General features: G+C 30.0%; 1 protein-coding gene across 1 annotated transcript; it reads right to left on the reverse strand.

Moving 5' to 3' along the window:
* Nucleotides 1-8,712: 8,712 nt before the first annotated feature.
* Nucleotides 8,713-10,016, reverse strand: LOC121120872 (uncharacterized). Its single transcript, XM_040715768.2, has 3 exons — nucleotides 9,609-10,016; nucleotides 9,059-9,546; nucleotides 8,713-8,985 (listed from the first exon to the last, which is right to left on the reverse strand). Exons 1-3 carry the CDS (start codon nucleotides 9,999-10,001, stop codon nucleotides 8,856-8,858), a joined length of 1,011 nt encoding a protein of 336 aa, XP_040571702.1. The 5' UTR covers nucleotides 10,002-10,016; the 3' UTR covers nucleotides 8,713-8,855.
* Nucleotides 10,017-18,354: the final 8,338 nt, after the last annotated feature.

Genomic DNA, 18,354 nt, shown 5'->3' on the forward strand with positions numbered 1-18,354 from the left:
CTCTTCAAACAGTTACTGGATAATTTTGATAAGTCGATAATAAAATATGTAAAAAATGTATTTCAAAAATAATCATATTTTAGTTTAATGTCTTTTTTGACATTCAATAACGAGTTTCATTAATTTTTTTTTGTCCAAAAACTACCCAAAAAAAAAAATGTTTTAGACTGTGGAGCAGGGGTCTCCAATCTTTTTTGTGTCACACATGGGATTTATGATAATAAAAAATTGCCGACCGACCGACATTCATTTCAACTCTCTAAAACATTAATAAGCAATTGCCATATTTCGAATGAAAGGATTTTCATCACCGGGGAATGAGAGTCCTTGGTTCTAAGTTTTTTTTTGATGAAGATTTTTTTTGAAAGTTTATATTAAATGTAATTATCAGAAAAAGTTAAATAATGTCTCTAATAAAATGCTATTATACTCCCTATATCAAATCTATCGTGACGATGGCTATGAAATGAAAATATCCTTTTATGAAATAAGTAATGGTACATTAATAAAGTGTATACAAAGTGGGGACCAAAAAACTTGGAGCACCATGACTAAACTATGAAAAAAATGTATTTTTATGGACTCAAGAAAATTCAACTCAAAACAAATTTGTGATATATTTAAATACTATATTTACCTATATTTTTTATTTCATATATCTTCCTCCTTTTCAAACAATAACAACCCAGCAAAAAGATTGACAGTTCTAGACAATGAATGACCGTTGAAATAAACCTTATGGTTGTTGGAGAAGTTTTGGTTCTTCTTAGCTGTATGGGGCTCTAATTGAATTCTTGATTTTTAGACAGTTCGGACTGAGATGACAACGGTCTCTTCACCCTTCTCATAGGTGACACCCCGCGGAATTTGCTGTTGATCCGACATTTTTACACTTTACGTACCCTTATAATACCCTTCTTATGTATGTTTTCCCTCCTCTGTCAGATACTAACAGAGGTAGGTCAATATATTTTTGTTACATATGCTAGATCTGTTAACTTATTTTTTCTCCCCTCCTACATATACCTACAATTCGAAAATGATGGGGGCTGCTGATTTTGATGTTAATTCTCGTTTTAACTTCTACACTACATTGAAGTTGTAGATTATTAGGACTCTCAACTCTTGAGGATTAAATTTAAGCTTTTCTAAGCTCGTCTGACTTTTTTTTTCATTGGATGGAATGTATAGAATTATAATTTGGTATATTGTTGCAAAAAAGGTTACTTCAATTTCTAAAATATTTTCGTCCTTATCATTAAAAATGTGGTTTGTATTTAATACATTTATTACCATTATATTTACTTTATTGTATATTACAAATTATAGATTCTATACGTACCTATGTACTACATAATTCGATATTATACCTCTGAAGAGGTATTCCATGTGGACAAAGGCTTTTGTAAAGTTATACTTATTTCGCCATTAGGGAGTCGAATATAGTAGGTATCAGTGGGGGGAAACGAAGAAAAAAATAACATATATTTAAACACTGACAAACAGAGATATTGTAAAAAAGTGCGTTGCCTTCAAAGTCAAACCATGTTTCTCAATAAAAATTAGGAGGGATGTATTTTTTTAAATTTCTTAAAATGTTGTCTTTTTTTAACTGTTATATAACACTGCAATTAGTAGATTGTTAATTAAATAGCTAACCGGAAGAAATTTTATTATCTGTATATATTAGGGTTGTAACAATACATGTGTTGTATCATGATACGATATTTAGGTATTGAATGATATTATTCTGATATACCGATAAACTGGTCCAACAATTTCTTAGTGTAAGAATTTTATTATTGTGCATTGATATATCGTATATAATTATAATTTATAATTATATATGATAGTAGATTAATATTGAATAAATATAGGTGGCTGTGACGTATTGATTCAATTTATTGGGACTAATCAAATGGGAAGGGAAGAGTTGCAACTGTGTGTCAGGACATTTAATTTATAAGGATTTGCCTTGATACTTCCAAGGGAGCATTTAGATATATGTATGGATCTGCATCCACTCATCCTCTGTCTTCCAAGGAATTCATATTTTCCCATTGGGATATCCGTGCCAGTTGGAATGCGCCTTCTCATCTCAGATCATATCTTTAACTGCTGGTTACATTCAGTCAATGGATCAGACCTCTTTGATCCTCACTCACTGGATCTCATCTCCTTGAATGCAAGGATCGCTCATTATGCTGATGTCCCCTGAGCATCAAAGTATCTCATAGTTGAATGGTATCTCATATCTCATAGTATGAACCTCCTGTGGAATCATGTCATGATTCCACGGGAGATTCATAAAGCGAAATAATAATTGGATTAAAGACCTAATAAGGAGCGAAGAGAGTTCTCATCCTCTGTCCACAGCTCCTTTATTGAAATTCTAGCGTCCATGCTCCTTAAGTCAACTTTACTTCACCTCTAACTCCAGGATAAATATTTCATTGATAAGAGTCCTTCAGTGTCCTTGATGCATATAACGCATGCTGCATGAATCACTAATCTCTATCACAACCATTTCATTTAATCATGATGTAATTGGTGCTGTTGTGCCTAAGTGAACAATTATACATTCTGAATACTCAAAATCTCATTCCTGATTTAATCATACTTGTAAGTTTTTCATAGATGGGAAACAAGAGGAAGTCTATCTTAAGCTCTCTTTCTTGATATATTTGTCTGCAAATCATATTCTGTTCTACTATTACTTAGACATTTTAGTATGTAGTAACTAAGTCTACTGTATGTCATATTTTATCAAAAGCGTAGCTTTACATTTGTAATTTTGACCATTTGTTGAGGACTGTTAACTAATTATGTGATAAAAAGTGACTTCTTAACTTTTGTACACTTCTACAGGAATATCTGAATGTCATTCGAATTCTAAAATTTACTGTGTCGGGAATCATCTTCTAAATCAATAAATTGCTTGTCACAATATTATAACATTACACTTTTCTGAAGATCTATTATCTCCATACACACTAATTAATGATAGATAATAAAACAATGTTTTCCATAAGATTTTATTAATATAAGTTGTTTTATTTAAGGAAATAGTGAAAATGTAACAATATAATGAGACATTTTTTTCAGTATAGAATAGACAAATAATAAATAAATTATAACATTAGATTCCATATTGATAAGTTTTCCGTTATATTATTTCTTCATCTTATTGATTCCTCTGACTATGTTTAAAAAAAGACAATAAATAAATAAGGTCAATTCTGCTGCAAAAGGTGCAAAAGTTTTCAAACTGTGAGACACTTATAAAGTTTTTATTGAGTCCGATTTCTCATTGCTCTAAGTCCAATCCTTATACTATTCTGTACGAAATGGGTTTGTATTTTACTGATTCCGAGTAATCATCATTTACCGAGCTAATAAAAAACCGATGTATATAAGAAAAACGTATCCATTATTATGATCAATTCTGTATCATTTACTTAAGAGTAGACTTTGTACAGATAATACATGTGTACAGACAAAGTATAATTGAAAACATAATAATACTCGATGTCTTAGATTTTAAAAGTATTAAAAACAGCTATAATAATGCTAAATAAATTTGAAAAAAAGGAACTAACCTATTATTTTATTAGGAAATATATATACATAATATTTGATTGAGAGTGATGAAAAACTAATTAATATCTTCATTGAGAATATAATAGCAAATAAAATAGATGAAACACCAATTCTGCTGATTAAAAGTTGTTTTGAATAAAAAAAAATATTTCGGAATATAAGTTTTCAAATAAATATAGTATAGCGAAGGAATAATAATATATTAAGAATAAGTGGATATTCTGCACTAAATATGAAATGCTCATTTGAAAAACATAAACGAACAATAAGATCTTAATTTGTGAATGATCTTGAATATAATAAATATAGAGTACAGTATAATCTTCTTGCTCACAAAACCGAATATGATACCTTGAATAGGCTTCTTTTGCCTTGTGATTTTGACTTCTCTCTCTAGAAATATATATATATATATATATATATTAATACTAAGGAAATCAAGTTTTCTAAAGCATCCCCACTTTTTTATCGTTTAATTTAATTTTGATACATACATTTTAAATATTGACTTCAATCAAAAAAACTTAAAATGAGCTCGTATTGCACAAACGTAGTAATTTATTTATTTTTGTAAATATCCCAGTTTTTTGAGAGAGTAATTATCAATATGCTAACAAACAATATGGCTGCTTAGAAGAGGATTCTTGATTCTTTCCGTGTTCCTCACTGGATCTTTCAGTCAATTATTCTGTCATTTTATGGCATTCCATAGTTCTTATCTGAAGATGATATCGATGCTCTCGTAAAAAATCTGGGAGAATTTATGTATTCTTGAGCATAGAGGCAATGATTCACAAGGTCAGAAGTCACTATCATAGACGTTGATGTGAAGCGCATTGGTACAATGGATGATTCTTCCATTTAAAAAAGATTATATCAACAACCAAGTGATGCACAAAGACTAAGAGGCGAGATCTCTTTATCATGAAGCTGAAGAGAGGATCAGGAGACGTACTTGACATACAAAAAAAAAAAAAAAAAGGAAAAAGTAAAGGATGGGGGGGAGGGGGGATGCGGATGAATATATCCGAATCCTTCGTACAAAAGATCCATCCAAATCACTATGAATTAAATGTACTTCCACGCAGTTCTCAATTCGGCTTCGAGTACTTGTCCATGATTAACACGTATAAGTAGTGAGTAACACTGAAGTTGGGTACGTAGTGACGTCATCAAAAAAGTTGTCAGCTAACATCCACCAGACTGCGTTGCAAGACACACTATATATTTGGTCACCTAGATGTATTTATATGTATCGCAATATCTTGTGACATCAATACTTTTTGACAGCCCTAGTAAATATAAATATATTCAGTTTATGTGTGTGCCTTTTATGGGAGCTTAGAAGTCTGAAACTTTGTTTGGGGGCCTCTTTTGAGTATGGTCAGGCTAATACGAGGGTACAGATTTTAAGGGGGGTCATATGAGGGAGGCTTATTCTATTCTTAAAACGCAAAAACTGTTTTTTGGACCTCGAAAAGACTAGATAGGGGTTTGAGTTAAAATTCAAAAAGTCACTGGAGTCTCAAAAAAACAACTTACAAAATACAACGTTTTATAAATTTATTTCGAGTAAAAAAAGTTATAGCCAAAAAAAAGAAACCGTAAAAAATTACAATTTCGTTTTTTTTAAGTGAAAAAAGTGGATTTTCAAAAGAAAATTGGATTCGTAAATAAAATAAAGTTAGTAGAAATTTATCTGGAAATTCGTTTGCATATAAAATTAAATCATAAAAATTGAGGTTTATCTCAAACATTTGTCATTTTCTCAATAGTTTTAAATTTTTTTCGTTTTTTTTTTCACTAAACCTCAATTTTCAATTTGGAAGAAGAAATGTCTCAAAACGATGCATTTCGGACATAAATTTATAGAACTCAACACATCTATTTTGTATTCTAAATTTTTGGAACATTTTATAACATAATTTTTGTAATATTTGCAAAAAATAACTAGCTATCGAAGGTGATTTTTTCGATGATATTATTCTCCATACTGTTTTGGTTATGCAAGTACAAAAAATCTAGGTAGATTTGTTTTTCTATTTACAACTCCAATAAATGCTAACAACTCATTTTTTTGTAAAAATGGGGCGCACCAGTTTTTTGCGATTTGCTTACCAAATTTCGATATGGTAATTTTTTGACAAAAATAAAAGATGGACTTCTCATACAGGCAAATTTTTTTATGTATATTTGTTGGTATGTTATTTGTACTTTATAAAATAACTATTTTTTATTGATTAAGAATAACATTTTTCATATAATATACATCCAGCTCTATATTACCCTAACGGGGTGGGGGTATGGGGGGGTATCACCCGCACTGAGGGGGTCTCAATATTAAAAAAAAATATTGACCAATACTCAATAATATTTCCCGCTCTCTCCTTGGACCGCACAATTACGGGTATCCTATACTAGCTAAAGTATTAATTAACAGTTTGAAATTAGATCTCTAACCATGAACCATTTCTTCCATCTTGTTATCTCAATTTTAGAAAAACAATCCCTTGTGGTACATGTGCCTCGGTTTGACAACGAATGATGTATGAAATATTCAATTATTGAATTATCCTGATCCATAGTTCTCTAAATCTGTAATCCCATTTTTGAGTTGCAAATTATACAATCTACTTATAGGATGGTTTTTTGTGACGTCGACAATGTGTATATCAGACCTTTCGGGGTTCCAATAACCAATTTTTATAACAATGGAAACCCTTTTTTCATTTTGTTTAGGGAAAATAGTATACCAATGGATGGCAAAATGGATCAACAAATAAAACACATAACATTTATCAAAAGTATATCCCTCGATCGACTAGTTTTATAATTTTTCTGATCTTATTTACAGATTGTTGATACAAATTAAGTATTACGATGGAAAAAGTAAGATATTTTTATCGAACTATCCAACTTTTTTCGTAACCTAAGATTGTAAAAATTCATTCAATTCAAAGGGATTTTCAGTTTGATTTAATTAAAATATCCTGTTTTCAATGCATGCTTAGATTATTTTTCGTTTTGAATACTATTTGACGGAGTTAAATCAAAATGGATTTGGAGCTTCTCCGTTTTATGTTGAAAAATATCAACTTAAACCTCTCCGTCAATTATGTTGCATGTGTAGTATAACGTCATCAAAACCCCTCTATATAAGTTACAACTTGTACGCACTATCACCCACTATATGTATGTACATATTATAGAATTATCCCTCCCCTACGATGTTTCACATTTTTTTAAGCAAAATCTTTTTTTTTTTTTGCTATGCAAATAAATATTTATCTGACAGAAAATAAATATGATATTTTGAATGTATTATTTATTATTGTTTTTTCGTGTATATTTTTTATCTCAATATATTATTTGTCTTTTATATATTTATGCAATAGCTACATATATTCTACTTCTACTTCAATATTACTTTTTGATTCATGCAAACAAAGTTTTATAGATATATAAATACAAATATACATTCATAAATACACACATATAGATATACACTTTTTATTATTTATGCTTATTTTTATCATTCTTTAAAGACAAACCAAGAATTGAATAAGTTATTTTGATAGAGTTTTCAAATTGTAGATATGAAGGTATTTTTTTTGGTGTAAATATGAGTTAGGATTTTGTGAAGCCAAAATATATTAATTGTATTCACAAGAGAAACAAGTCTGAGCAAAACCTAGCATGGTCGGGAGTTAACATAGAAAGCAAAAATCAACAAGGTAATCCCGACAATTTGAAGAATGATTACATACGATGACATTTCATTTGATTAGTTACAAGCAGCAATGATAACGTGATAAGGGGGAACATGAAATAAACAATGGCATGGCAAGAATTACTCCGATGTCAATCCTCAATTCTACTCTGAGTCTAACTAGGACATACAACTCTGGAAGATGTACTTAAGGATACTCTCCGTCTTTTTATGAGCATTCACAAATGTTCAATCAGGTTTTTTTATACAATTAAATGTAGAAGAGGAGGAAGTTCAACAGTGTAGCAGTGTAGGAAAATAAAATTCATTCAAAAAGAAAAAAAGAAAAGAAATCCAGGATAGAATGAGCATGTAAAAAAACCCCATTAAATCAACATCGTGACCCTAAAAATTTGAAGAATGTTTTGGGAAAGAGAAAGAATAATGTTAATAACTTTTCATTAGATCAGCTAAAATCAGCTGTGACAAGGGAAGAAGGAGAAAAACAATATAAACAAGGAGATTTGCTAGAATTACTCGGTTGTCGATTCCCTCCAATTTCTACTCTGAGTCCAACAAGGACTTACAATCATAACTCTGCAACAAATCCTCGGGGTTACGCTCTGTCTTTTATGATTGAATCTATTTAGGAAAGAATGTTCACTACACAAGAATTAAATAATTAAGGCAACTGCTAAGGAAAAGAAAATTCATTTTTCAGATTACTAATTCAAAAGTAACACTGAAAAATACACCAGATTTTTATCAATGGATATACCCATACTATAGTGGTACTACCAAAAGACTCGCGCTTTTTAAACGGTATAATACTTAACTGATACTTCAGTTCTCCTACTTCATTAAAAATATTAAATTATTTTATGAAATAGGTGAAAATATACATTTTCATAATAAAAAAGAGTTATCAAATATGTGATATGACTCCTACCGCAAACAAACTTCCTGCAGACCCCCAAGTGCATGGCAATTATATTTAAATTCATTTTTGTTTTATATAATTAGTTGGAAAAGTATCGTAAAGAAAAAAATAAAGAAGGGTTGGTCAATAAACAATATTTATCAAATACTTGCATTTGCATTCGCAATTCGCAAAATCACTACACTCAATATCCACATTTCCATCCACAGTTTACTTTAAAATGTAGTTATCCTCTTTTCTAAATTAATTACTATTCTCTTCAAATTTTATAAACCACAAGTACAAAAATCATAGACTTGTATACTTGGATTATCCACCTTTTAGAAATATTTGTAAACACAGCTGAAATGACTCAATATTGTTATTCGTATCCACATCTGTACATATAACTACATTTGTGGATATTTCACGCATCACTAATTTTTAAAATCTTATTTAAAATTAAAATTCACTTTGAAGAAAATAGATTTATTAATTTCAAGTGTATTTTGCAATTTTCTTATTTAAAATTTTTTTTCAACTTCGAATAAATATGAGAATATTTTTTTTTAAATGCATGATACGTAGATATACAATACATATATTTGAATGGAGAGTATATCTCTTCTAATATTCAAGTTCGTTGGGGTTAAAGCACCATTCCTTGATTATAGGTTTTTTCACCTTTTTAGGATTCTTTTTTGTGTTCACACATACTTCTTTAGGAACTTTGATACAATTATTTTTTGGCACGAGGCTGCAAAAAAGGGAAAAAAAGAAGAAGATAAGATTAAGAAAAAATGATTTTTTTTGTTAAGGTTTTATCCCACCGTGGAACAAGAGATGACTCCATACGACAATTCTCTTGAGGCTCAAGGTCACAGTCTTCTTCAGGAACATTTTGAACCAGTGTTCTTGTCTCTTCCTTACAAATCTCTTCTCCGGGAAGGGTTTTGCAATTACTTGGTGCACAAATTTCTTTAGGAATTTTCTTGCATGACGTTTCTGGGTGTACTTTGGTAACGGTTTTCTTATTCAATTCACATTTCTGAACAGGCCACTTCTCACATTTTTCTCTTAAGGCAAAGGGAGGTGAAGTTTTGGATGAATCAATTTGAAACAACTCCACAGTGACGTTCAAACATCGAACTTCCTCCACCATTTGGCATTTTGGTTCATCTTGGTCCAGTTCGTAGACCTTGTATTTGGTTTCACAATAGTTTTCGTACTCGGTGGTGCAGACTTCGGGACCTTGTGTCTGATCATTACATTGACGAATGAGGGGAGTGTGGCAGATCTTAATTTTTTCGTTGTGAGGCTGCAAAGAAAAAGCGCATGAGGAGGATTTGAAAAAGAACACCGATTTACATATATACTTACAACTGGCTTGAATGTGATATGACAATTCTTTTTGAAATCCGTGTCGCATTTCTCTTCGGAACTTGAGGAATAGTCTGTGATGTATGTGAGATGGCATTTCCTTTGAAAAGTATGATGACAGTCCATTCCACGATCAAACTCCGTCTCTTCAATCTCCACAACTTTTTTCAGGCAATATGTCCCATCTGGTCGACGTGTTCCAGGAATTTTATCCGGATTAATGAAGGTTTTTCCTTTAAGACCCTCGACAGAATATTCTTCGTTGTTAAAGGGATTATGTTTCTCTTGGAGTTTTTGAAATCTTTGGAGTATGTCGCGATTAAATGCTTGGGAGGAACCCGTAGGATTCCAGGCTCCAAGGAGGCAAAATGTAAATAGTGCATTCAAATACATTGTTGAATCGATTGAATCCACTTGATCTTTGATGCTATTCTCTTCTGGTTGTCCATATTTATAGCCGATGCAGGGTAATGAAATTAGAAATTAGTACTCACACGCTTTTTGGAAAATTTAATTGTTGCAGAAAGGAAACAATGTTTATTGAGCAGTAAATGAATTTAATCTACTTTTTATTTTCAATAGACAATAATGCAACGAGCTAAGAGTCTTGTGTGTAATAAATTAGATTAATAAATAAAAATACTATTTAATCACTTAATAATATTATCAATAAGTTTCTCTTCAATATTATAGGATGTTACATTCAATATAATACGTACAGTTACTGAAATAATTATTCATACAACCATATATTCAAACCATTGTAGCTAATGCTATTCTGACAAGAATATCGTAATAATCCCTGGTAAAGTTTTGTTATAATTGTATCTGTAGATAAATATAAGATCCATTTTAATGAAAATGATTTTGTAGATATCTCACTGTTGGGAAATTATTTGGAAAAATAAGAACTCAGCATTTTATAAAAATATATGTAATCATTATTATTATTATTATTTTTTTTTTTTTTTGGGGGTGGAGGGGGAGCTTATTTGTTTGGAAATGAATCGGACTAGATTAGACTGGATTACAGTCTTCAGTTTGATATAAAGGACCGATTCAAAACTAATTGAGGGTAGTTAATGCTGGTTCTTTATAGCATTCTGATATTGTTCCTTTGAGTTCCATCATAACATGGGGGGAAGCATAAGAGGCTACGTTTTAACAAAAAGATGCTAGTACCTCCCCTCCAAATTGAAATACAAATATAACTGTTGCTGCTGGTCAGCCAGAAACTTCATCTGCCCCCCTTGCCTTAATATTTCTTCTTTTTATCTATTGTTTATTTCCTGGTCCTTTTGTTCATTTTTTGTTCGTTCCTTAATAAGTGACGACTGCTAAAATATTCTGAAAAATAAAATAAGATGAAGTAATAAATAAACTAAGATCCTTTGTTTCATATCATACGTCTTCGTCGAAATAAGGGGTTTAGTTTGTGTTTAGTTCTTGAGAAAAAGCGGAATTCGTGCAACTGCCATAACATTCAGAATATTTTTCGTCATTAAAATTTTCGTGTACTATTTCGATTAGACGCTTATCGTTATTCCGACGTAAACGTAAAATGGTGTCGTAATCGTTATTTACTTTCATTGGTTAATATATTAATTTTGAATTTGCATTATGTCATCCCGGGAAAACTTGAAAGATTATAAATTGTTGGAACTTCGTGAGATTTACGATAACCATCAGCTCTCTAAAATGGGTGAAAAAATGAATTACAAGAAAGAATAATCCAAGTCTTTCAAGACTGCTTGAGCCGCTAGACCGATAGGGACACAACCTTGCATGTCATGCTAGTCAACTGGCAATGAAAAATACTTGTCACTGCCATTTAACATCCTATAATTTGTAGGGATCATCCTTGTGGATCTGCTATAGGACTGGGTGCTTAAAATCTCTTAATTTATTATACTAAACATCACAATTTTACACCAGGCATTCTGCTACAGCCTGGAAGCCATCTTTGCGCAAAAAACGTCTAAATTAATAATTAAGAGAGCTCAGATTCACATTTATTAATAGTATTAATATTGTTAAAGTTCTATTGAAGTTTAAGATTCAAAAAGCTCATATGTCAAAGGACCTCTCGGTATCATGCAGTTTGTGAGTGTGTCTTTTGTACCTGAGCAGCTTAAGACGGGGGTGCCAATTTACGGAAGGCTTATTCTATATCTAAAACACAAAGAAACAAAACAAAAAAAGAAGATATTTTGAGCTCAAGCAGACTAGATAAGGGGTTCAGTTATAAGTCGAAAATTGAATGGCATCTTAAAATCAAGTATAAAAAGAAAGAGGATTACTAAATTTATGCAAAACCAATAAAGTTACTGTTAAAAAAAGAAATTGGTGAAAATTGTATGTTTATGTTTTCACCAGGGGGAAAAATGGATTTCAAATGAAACATTGGATTCTTCAATATATAACCAAGTTTGTAAAAATAAAATTCATTTTCTTATAAACTTGACTCTTAAAAATTGAGGTTTAACTGAAATATCTGTCATTTTCTGAATACTTTTTTTTAATTTTTGCTGTTTTTCATCAAATATCACTTTTCAATTTTTGAGAAGAAATACCTTAAAAAAATTCATTTTGTACATAAATTATAAACTTAATCATCAAAATATGGTATTTTTAATTTTCAGAACACTTTATTACATAACTTTTGGAATATTTAAAAAAATGAACCAGTTTTGGTGGTTTTTTTTTTCGATGAATCTATTTTCTATAACTTTTTTGGTTTTGCAATTCAAAAAGATCTTGGTAGGTTTGTGTTTCTCTTGACAATGGCAATAAATGCTATAAAGATTTTTTTTAAATGATTCCCTAAAAGATTTTTGCAATATTGTTCACGAATTTCAATTAGTCAATTTTTTAACAAAAGTAATATATGGACTTCTGCCCAGAGAAAATTTTCCATTTATATATGCTGATTTATTATTTTAAGTTTACCACACAATTTATTTTTAAATTCATAATAATATATTTCATATAAAATACAGGCATTATACTATAATGCCTGTGAAAATACTATAATACTCGCTTGAACTAAAGGGGTCCAAACATTAAGAAAAAATAGTGAACGCAATTTCTTTTTCCCTCCTTGTACCAAGCAATGCCGTGTAATACTTAGCTAGTATAATCATAAATATCTTTATAATCTAAATTAAAATAGCTTTTAATGGTGGATGAACAAACTAAAAACACAGCAACTTTTCCAAAATGGTGTAGATGAACAAAGTTATTGTAATAAATTAAATTTATCAAAAACTAATAAACAAAAATAAACCCAAGGTTGTGCCATGTATGTAAAGAAACTACTAATAAGTAAAACACCTTCTGTAAACATGAGCCATAGCTAATAATTATATTTATAAAGATTAAAGACTCAATATAGAAAAGTAATAACGAAATAATTATTTAGAGAAAGATCCTTTATATTCTCTTTTAATTTATAAGGGATGGATTCAAATAGAGTTCAATTCAAGTACACTTATGAAGAAAATAAAAAGGATATAAATCAACATTTCTTTCATTTCTGTCAAAATTAAAAGCAAATATTGACTATAACATATATAACATAAAATAAAACAAATTTAATGTACGATTGACTAATAAAATAGACAATGTTGGTGAATAAACACAACTCATTACTCAGTATACATATATATATATATATGGCCCCATCAACACAAAAGCAAGCTAAAATAATTTTTCTCGATATGATGTATGGATTACATTTGTATTCTTCAACGAGAAATAATAATTATTGTTCATTTCTAATAGCAAATAAGTATTATTGACATATTTCATTAGAAAACTCATATCGGGGCAATAGAAGTATCTTAAATCAAATAAATATTCCCAACTATACTTTATATTCTTTGGTATTTAACCTTAACCCACAAATTTGAATCAACATACTAAGTATTTCATTTTCATATTCATGAGTCTATTTCACCGTGCTAAAGTCCGAACGTCTATTTTAAGACATTTATTATTGCATCATGGCCATATTTCTATAAAAATCGACTCTCAAAACATTTTACATAATAATCTGATAAAACTAATTGTTTTGCAAATATTTTGTAATGGATTATGTAAATCTTTATTGAATGTTATATGTCATGTTTATTAGGGAGGCTAAAATGTTTGTGCCATTCAAATTAATTCATATTATTTTTAATTACTAAAAACCTTCAAAGGATACGTGTACATCTACTTTGCCAGATTTTGGACAATTTTTTGTGAGATATAGCATCGTGAATGAAGAAACTTTTTTTATTAAAAAAAATGGATATTAAAAAAATAGAGTAAGTATTCCTTATTAGTCAAACAAATTACTGTTGAATCTAAGAATTGGCTTAATGAACCTTATTTTGACTTTGCATTGGCAAAATCAACCATTGAAAAATGGTTTGCTATATTTAAACTGGGACAAAGTAGAGTCGAAAACGATGCACGGAGTGAACGTACGAAGGGGGTGTTACCGATAAAAATCTCAAAAAATCCCAACATAATTTTGAATGATCGTAAAGTGAAGTTGATCGACATTGCTTGTGTCTAGAGATATGAAAAAAATGTGCGGGACATATCGTGCATGAATATTTGGACATGCAGAAGCTGTGTGAAAAGTGTATGCGTGCGAGCAAAAGCAACAACGTATTCATGATTTTGACCAATGTTTGTGAACTTCAATCCTATTAATTAGGAATTTTTAGACCACACATGTAACTAGTGATGAAACGTGGCTTCATTACTACACTCCAGAGTTCAATCAACAGTTAGCCAAGTGAACTACACACGAAGAACTGAATCCAAGCGTGGAACGAGGGAATACTCGGCTGTCAAGGTTGTGGCATTTAGAATATGCAAGGTATAATTTTGAGTGATTACCTTGAAAAAAAGCAAGACCATCAAAACGATTATTACTCAGCATTGTTGGAGCGATTGAATGATGAAATCACAAAAAAGCAGTTCAAAAGGAAGAATGTGTCACAAATCACTGAAAACGATGGCAATGTTATATGAATTAGGCATGGAATTGCCTCTCCATCCATTTTATTCTCCAAATCTGTCCCACAGTGATTTTTCTTGTTTGCAGATCCCAAAAGAATGCTCACTGGAAAATAAATCAAATTCAATGACGAGGTAATTGCCGAAACTGAGACCTATTCTGAGACTAAAGATAAATTGTATGACCGCTGTATTATATAACCCTCGACCTTAACTATATTGAATAAATAAATCAAATTTTGCCAAATAAGTGTAGTTTATTATGTTAGCAAACAAACTTTTCAGCCAAACTGTTAGGTCGAAACAATCAGTCTATGTATACATTTTCTTATTTTATTTTTAAAATTTGAATATTTCTTGTAGATACACATTATGCTAAGTAATTTATAAATATAGTGGAAGAAAAAAATTGTACATATCGACGAAGAATTTGCTACTTCAATTTTTTTTAAATGTTATTAAACATTCTGATAAGATTATGGGGTAAAGTTAAGGTCACTCCAGATATTTATAAAACTCCTTAGAAAAATAGTAAATGAATAGAACTTCAGGACTGCAGTCCACAGCTGTTTCACTCCTTCTCTCTTGTACAAGCAGTACTAGAGTACTTATTCTATGTGACGTCATAAGCTTGATTTGATCACACAACCTTTTCTCCGGACAAAACCCAGCTCATAGTTGCCCCATTCTTCCAAGCTATGGAATTATTTTTCAATAACAGTTTGGAATTCTTCACAGCCTTAAATAATCTAATTCTATTTTAACCAATCAACGTGATGTTTTTGATTTATGATATCGGAACTTTATTTTAATTATTACTACAAACCTATTAAAAGAAACGATAAATAGCTCAATGATTAAATAAATCAATTCTACTCCAAGTGTTTCAATATACAAATGCGGTAACTATTTCATATTATTTTCGCTAATTGATCACTACCTATGTACATATGTATCTATTATCTTACAAATAATACGAACATAAATGCCTTATTATTAAAACAAGATAGAAATTGAAAATTATTTGTACCTTCCCTGTATACCTGAATGCAAAATTTAGATTTTCTATTGTAAATATACCATCGTACGTAGTATGTTGACTTTCCTTCATCATGTAAATACCCATCATTGAATCAATATACTTTATATTTATGCTTCTCAAATATCGACTTCAGATTTATTTATCTCCATTATAACATGCTTGATTTTGAAAAAGCCACTCTCTTTTGAGAGAAAGGGGATCTGCCTTTATTCACGATGTCAAAAGCATAACTAATTATTCATAAGGTCCAACTAAAAGAGATAGTGCTTATCAAATGAATATCCAATTTCTGTTTTCTTTTATATTCTTTAAATTGGTCAGATGAAGTTACACCGATTAAGTATACGTAAACTTACTCCATCTCACCTAGGATTATTCTTTGAATTCTATAAACACAGGTATATTTCTTTTTCCAGGAACGACCGGGGCAAGAACCTACGTACATTGATATCAAGGGAATAATTTCTCCTGAGCGCGTTTTCCATTGAACTATGTCTTTCCTTCTTCTGCTTTTCCATTTATACATAAATCCCATTTAATCAGAATTATGAAAGAGTATTGAACAAAAAAGGAATCACATTGCTGCCAGCTTAGGAATAACAGGGAATAGTAAGGAAATTGATATTTCGATTCTTCCTTATAAGAGTCATTAAATATCTTGGAATACGAACAATATCCCCATCAAAGAATTGATCGTAATCCAAAATGCTAGGTAATCAAAAGTGAACGCCGAGCTTGTTTACTGAAAATAAATTTATTAACAACTAATTCAGTTATATCAATTCAGCTACAACAGTTAAAAGATCATCAATGAATTGTGTCTTCTAACCCTTGTTTAAGGTAATATAGTTATTTGGCCTTTTTGGAGTGAGTGAAGCAAACCCCCCTCGCCTCGAAAGATTAGTTACTTATCACGTCGTTATTTTTATTGTACTTCACACCCTTTCTTTCCAAAACAGAAGAAAAATAGGTTCAAAATCACTTGGTAGATAGCTAATTCTTATTAACTGTAGAGCGATTCTTAACAGTAAAAAATAGTTTCAGAATACAAAAAATAATAATAATAAATGGTTATATTTTGTTGACACTGCAAGCTAAAGTTACTCAAATTAGTTTTAAAAATATAATACACTAATGGAGGGTTAATACATTTTCAAATGCAATACAGGGATATATTTTTGTTAAGGAGTAACATTTAAGTACATTGTTTTGTTGTTTCCATTTTAACATCCAATAGTTTACTTTTTTCCTTGATATCAATTATGCATGTTTAAGGACGCAAAATGACCACCCTTCAAGATCTTGACGTCACATAAAACTCCATAATATTGCACAATAGATTTTTTTGTCTAAAAAATTGACATTGAAACACATGAAATACAAAATAGGGAAACAATAATCACAAAAGTCAAGAAAGTTTACATGGCAATAAAACTAAAGTTCTAGCTTTTAATCGGAATAAACGCAATATAAAATATAAACTTAAGCTATCAAGTCCCGAAACTTTTGAAATACCGTTATTGTATTTTATGAAAAAATACAAATATTAATATGTTAGGTAAACCATGCAGTTTTTGTATGTTAATGTATCAACCTCTGATTGATTTTTGTCTCTATAAAATTGAAAACAAGACAATATTTTTTTTGAACTAGATCTTTTAAAACCAAATGCTGAGTCAAATAAAAATTATTATTTAAACTTTAAATAAATTCTTTTATTTAAAAGTTGTTATTAATTACCAAAAACGATAAAAAATTCTTTCGCAGGATTAAATGACTATAATTAAGATAAATATCCATATTCAAAATTAGCAGATATTTTTTGCTGATAATGAGTTAATTTTCGTCTGGTTTTCTGATTTTTTACTCGTCAGAAAATTGGACATTTATTATAAAAGTACTTAAAATAACAGTTGCAGAACACATAAAAACACATCTTTATTAACAAAGCAAATATTGTTTGTCCAATCGGTTGTCTGAGGGGAACTCATTTTTAACAATACGCTTGTGTTCATATATCTTAGAACGTCATTTGAAATAAAGGGGATTATAACAATGAATGCGCAGTTAGAAAAGGTTTAGCAACTAAAGCTAAACTCAGCTAAAAAGAAAAGGATGAGTACATCTATTCAGGGTAGTAAACCCTAAACATTTTTTTATCGTACAAGTTTTTTAAATTAATAAAAAATCAACAGTTATAGGCAAATTAAGAAATGGGTCAAAATTGCAATTTTAAGGCGCAAAAATATTTAAGAAGATGATGGAACATTGGAGTTGTAGATACAATAAAGTTAGTAGAAATTTGTCTAGAACTTCCCTTGCATATAAATTTGACACATACATACAAATTAATTGTAAACTGAAGTATCATTTTCTGTATAACTTTCCAAGTTTTTCCTTTTTTCAGTAACGGCAATTTTCAATTTTTAAGAAGAAATTTGATAAAAGGATGCATTAAAGGATATAAAATTATAAAAACTAAACACTGTATGTTTTGCAGTATTTGCAATTTTTGAAACATTTTATTACATAATTCTTCAACAAAATTATTCTCCGTAAATTTTTTGGTTTTAAAAGTACTAAATATATCTTAGCAGGTTTGTGTTCCTGCTTACAATGCCAATAATTTTTATTAAATTTATTTAAAATCAGTGTAGTATATTTTTGCAAATGTTCTTGCAAATTTCGATT

This window comes from Lepeophtheirus salmonis, chromosome 6 (assembly GCF_016086655.4).
Source record: "Lepeophtheirus salmonis chromosome 6, UVic_Lsal_1.4, whole genome shotgun sequence".
NCBI lineage: Eukaryota > Metazoa > Arthropoda > Copepoda > Siphonostomatoida > Caligidae > Lepeophtheirus > Lepeophtheirus salmonis.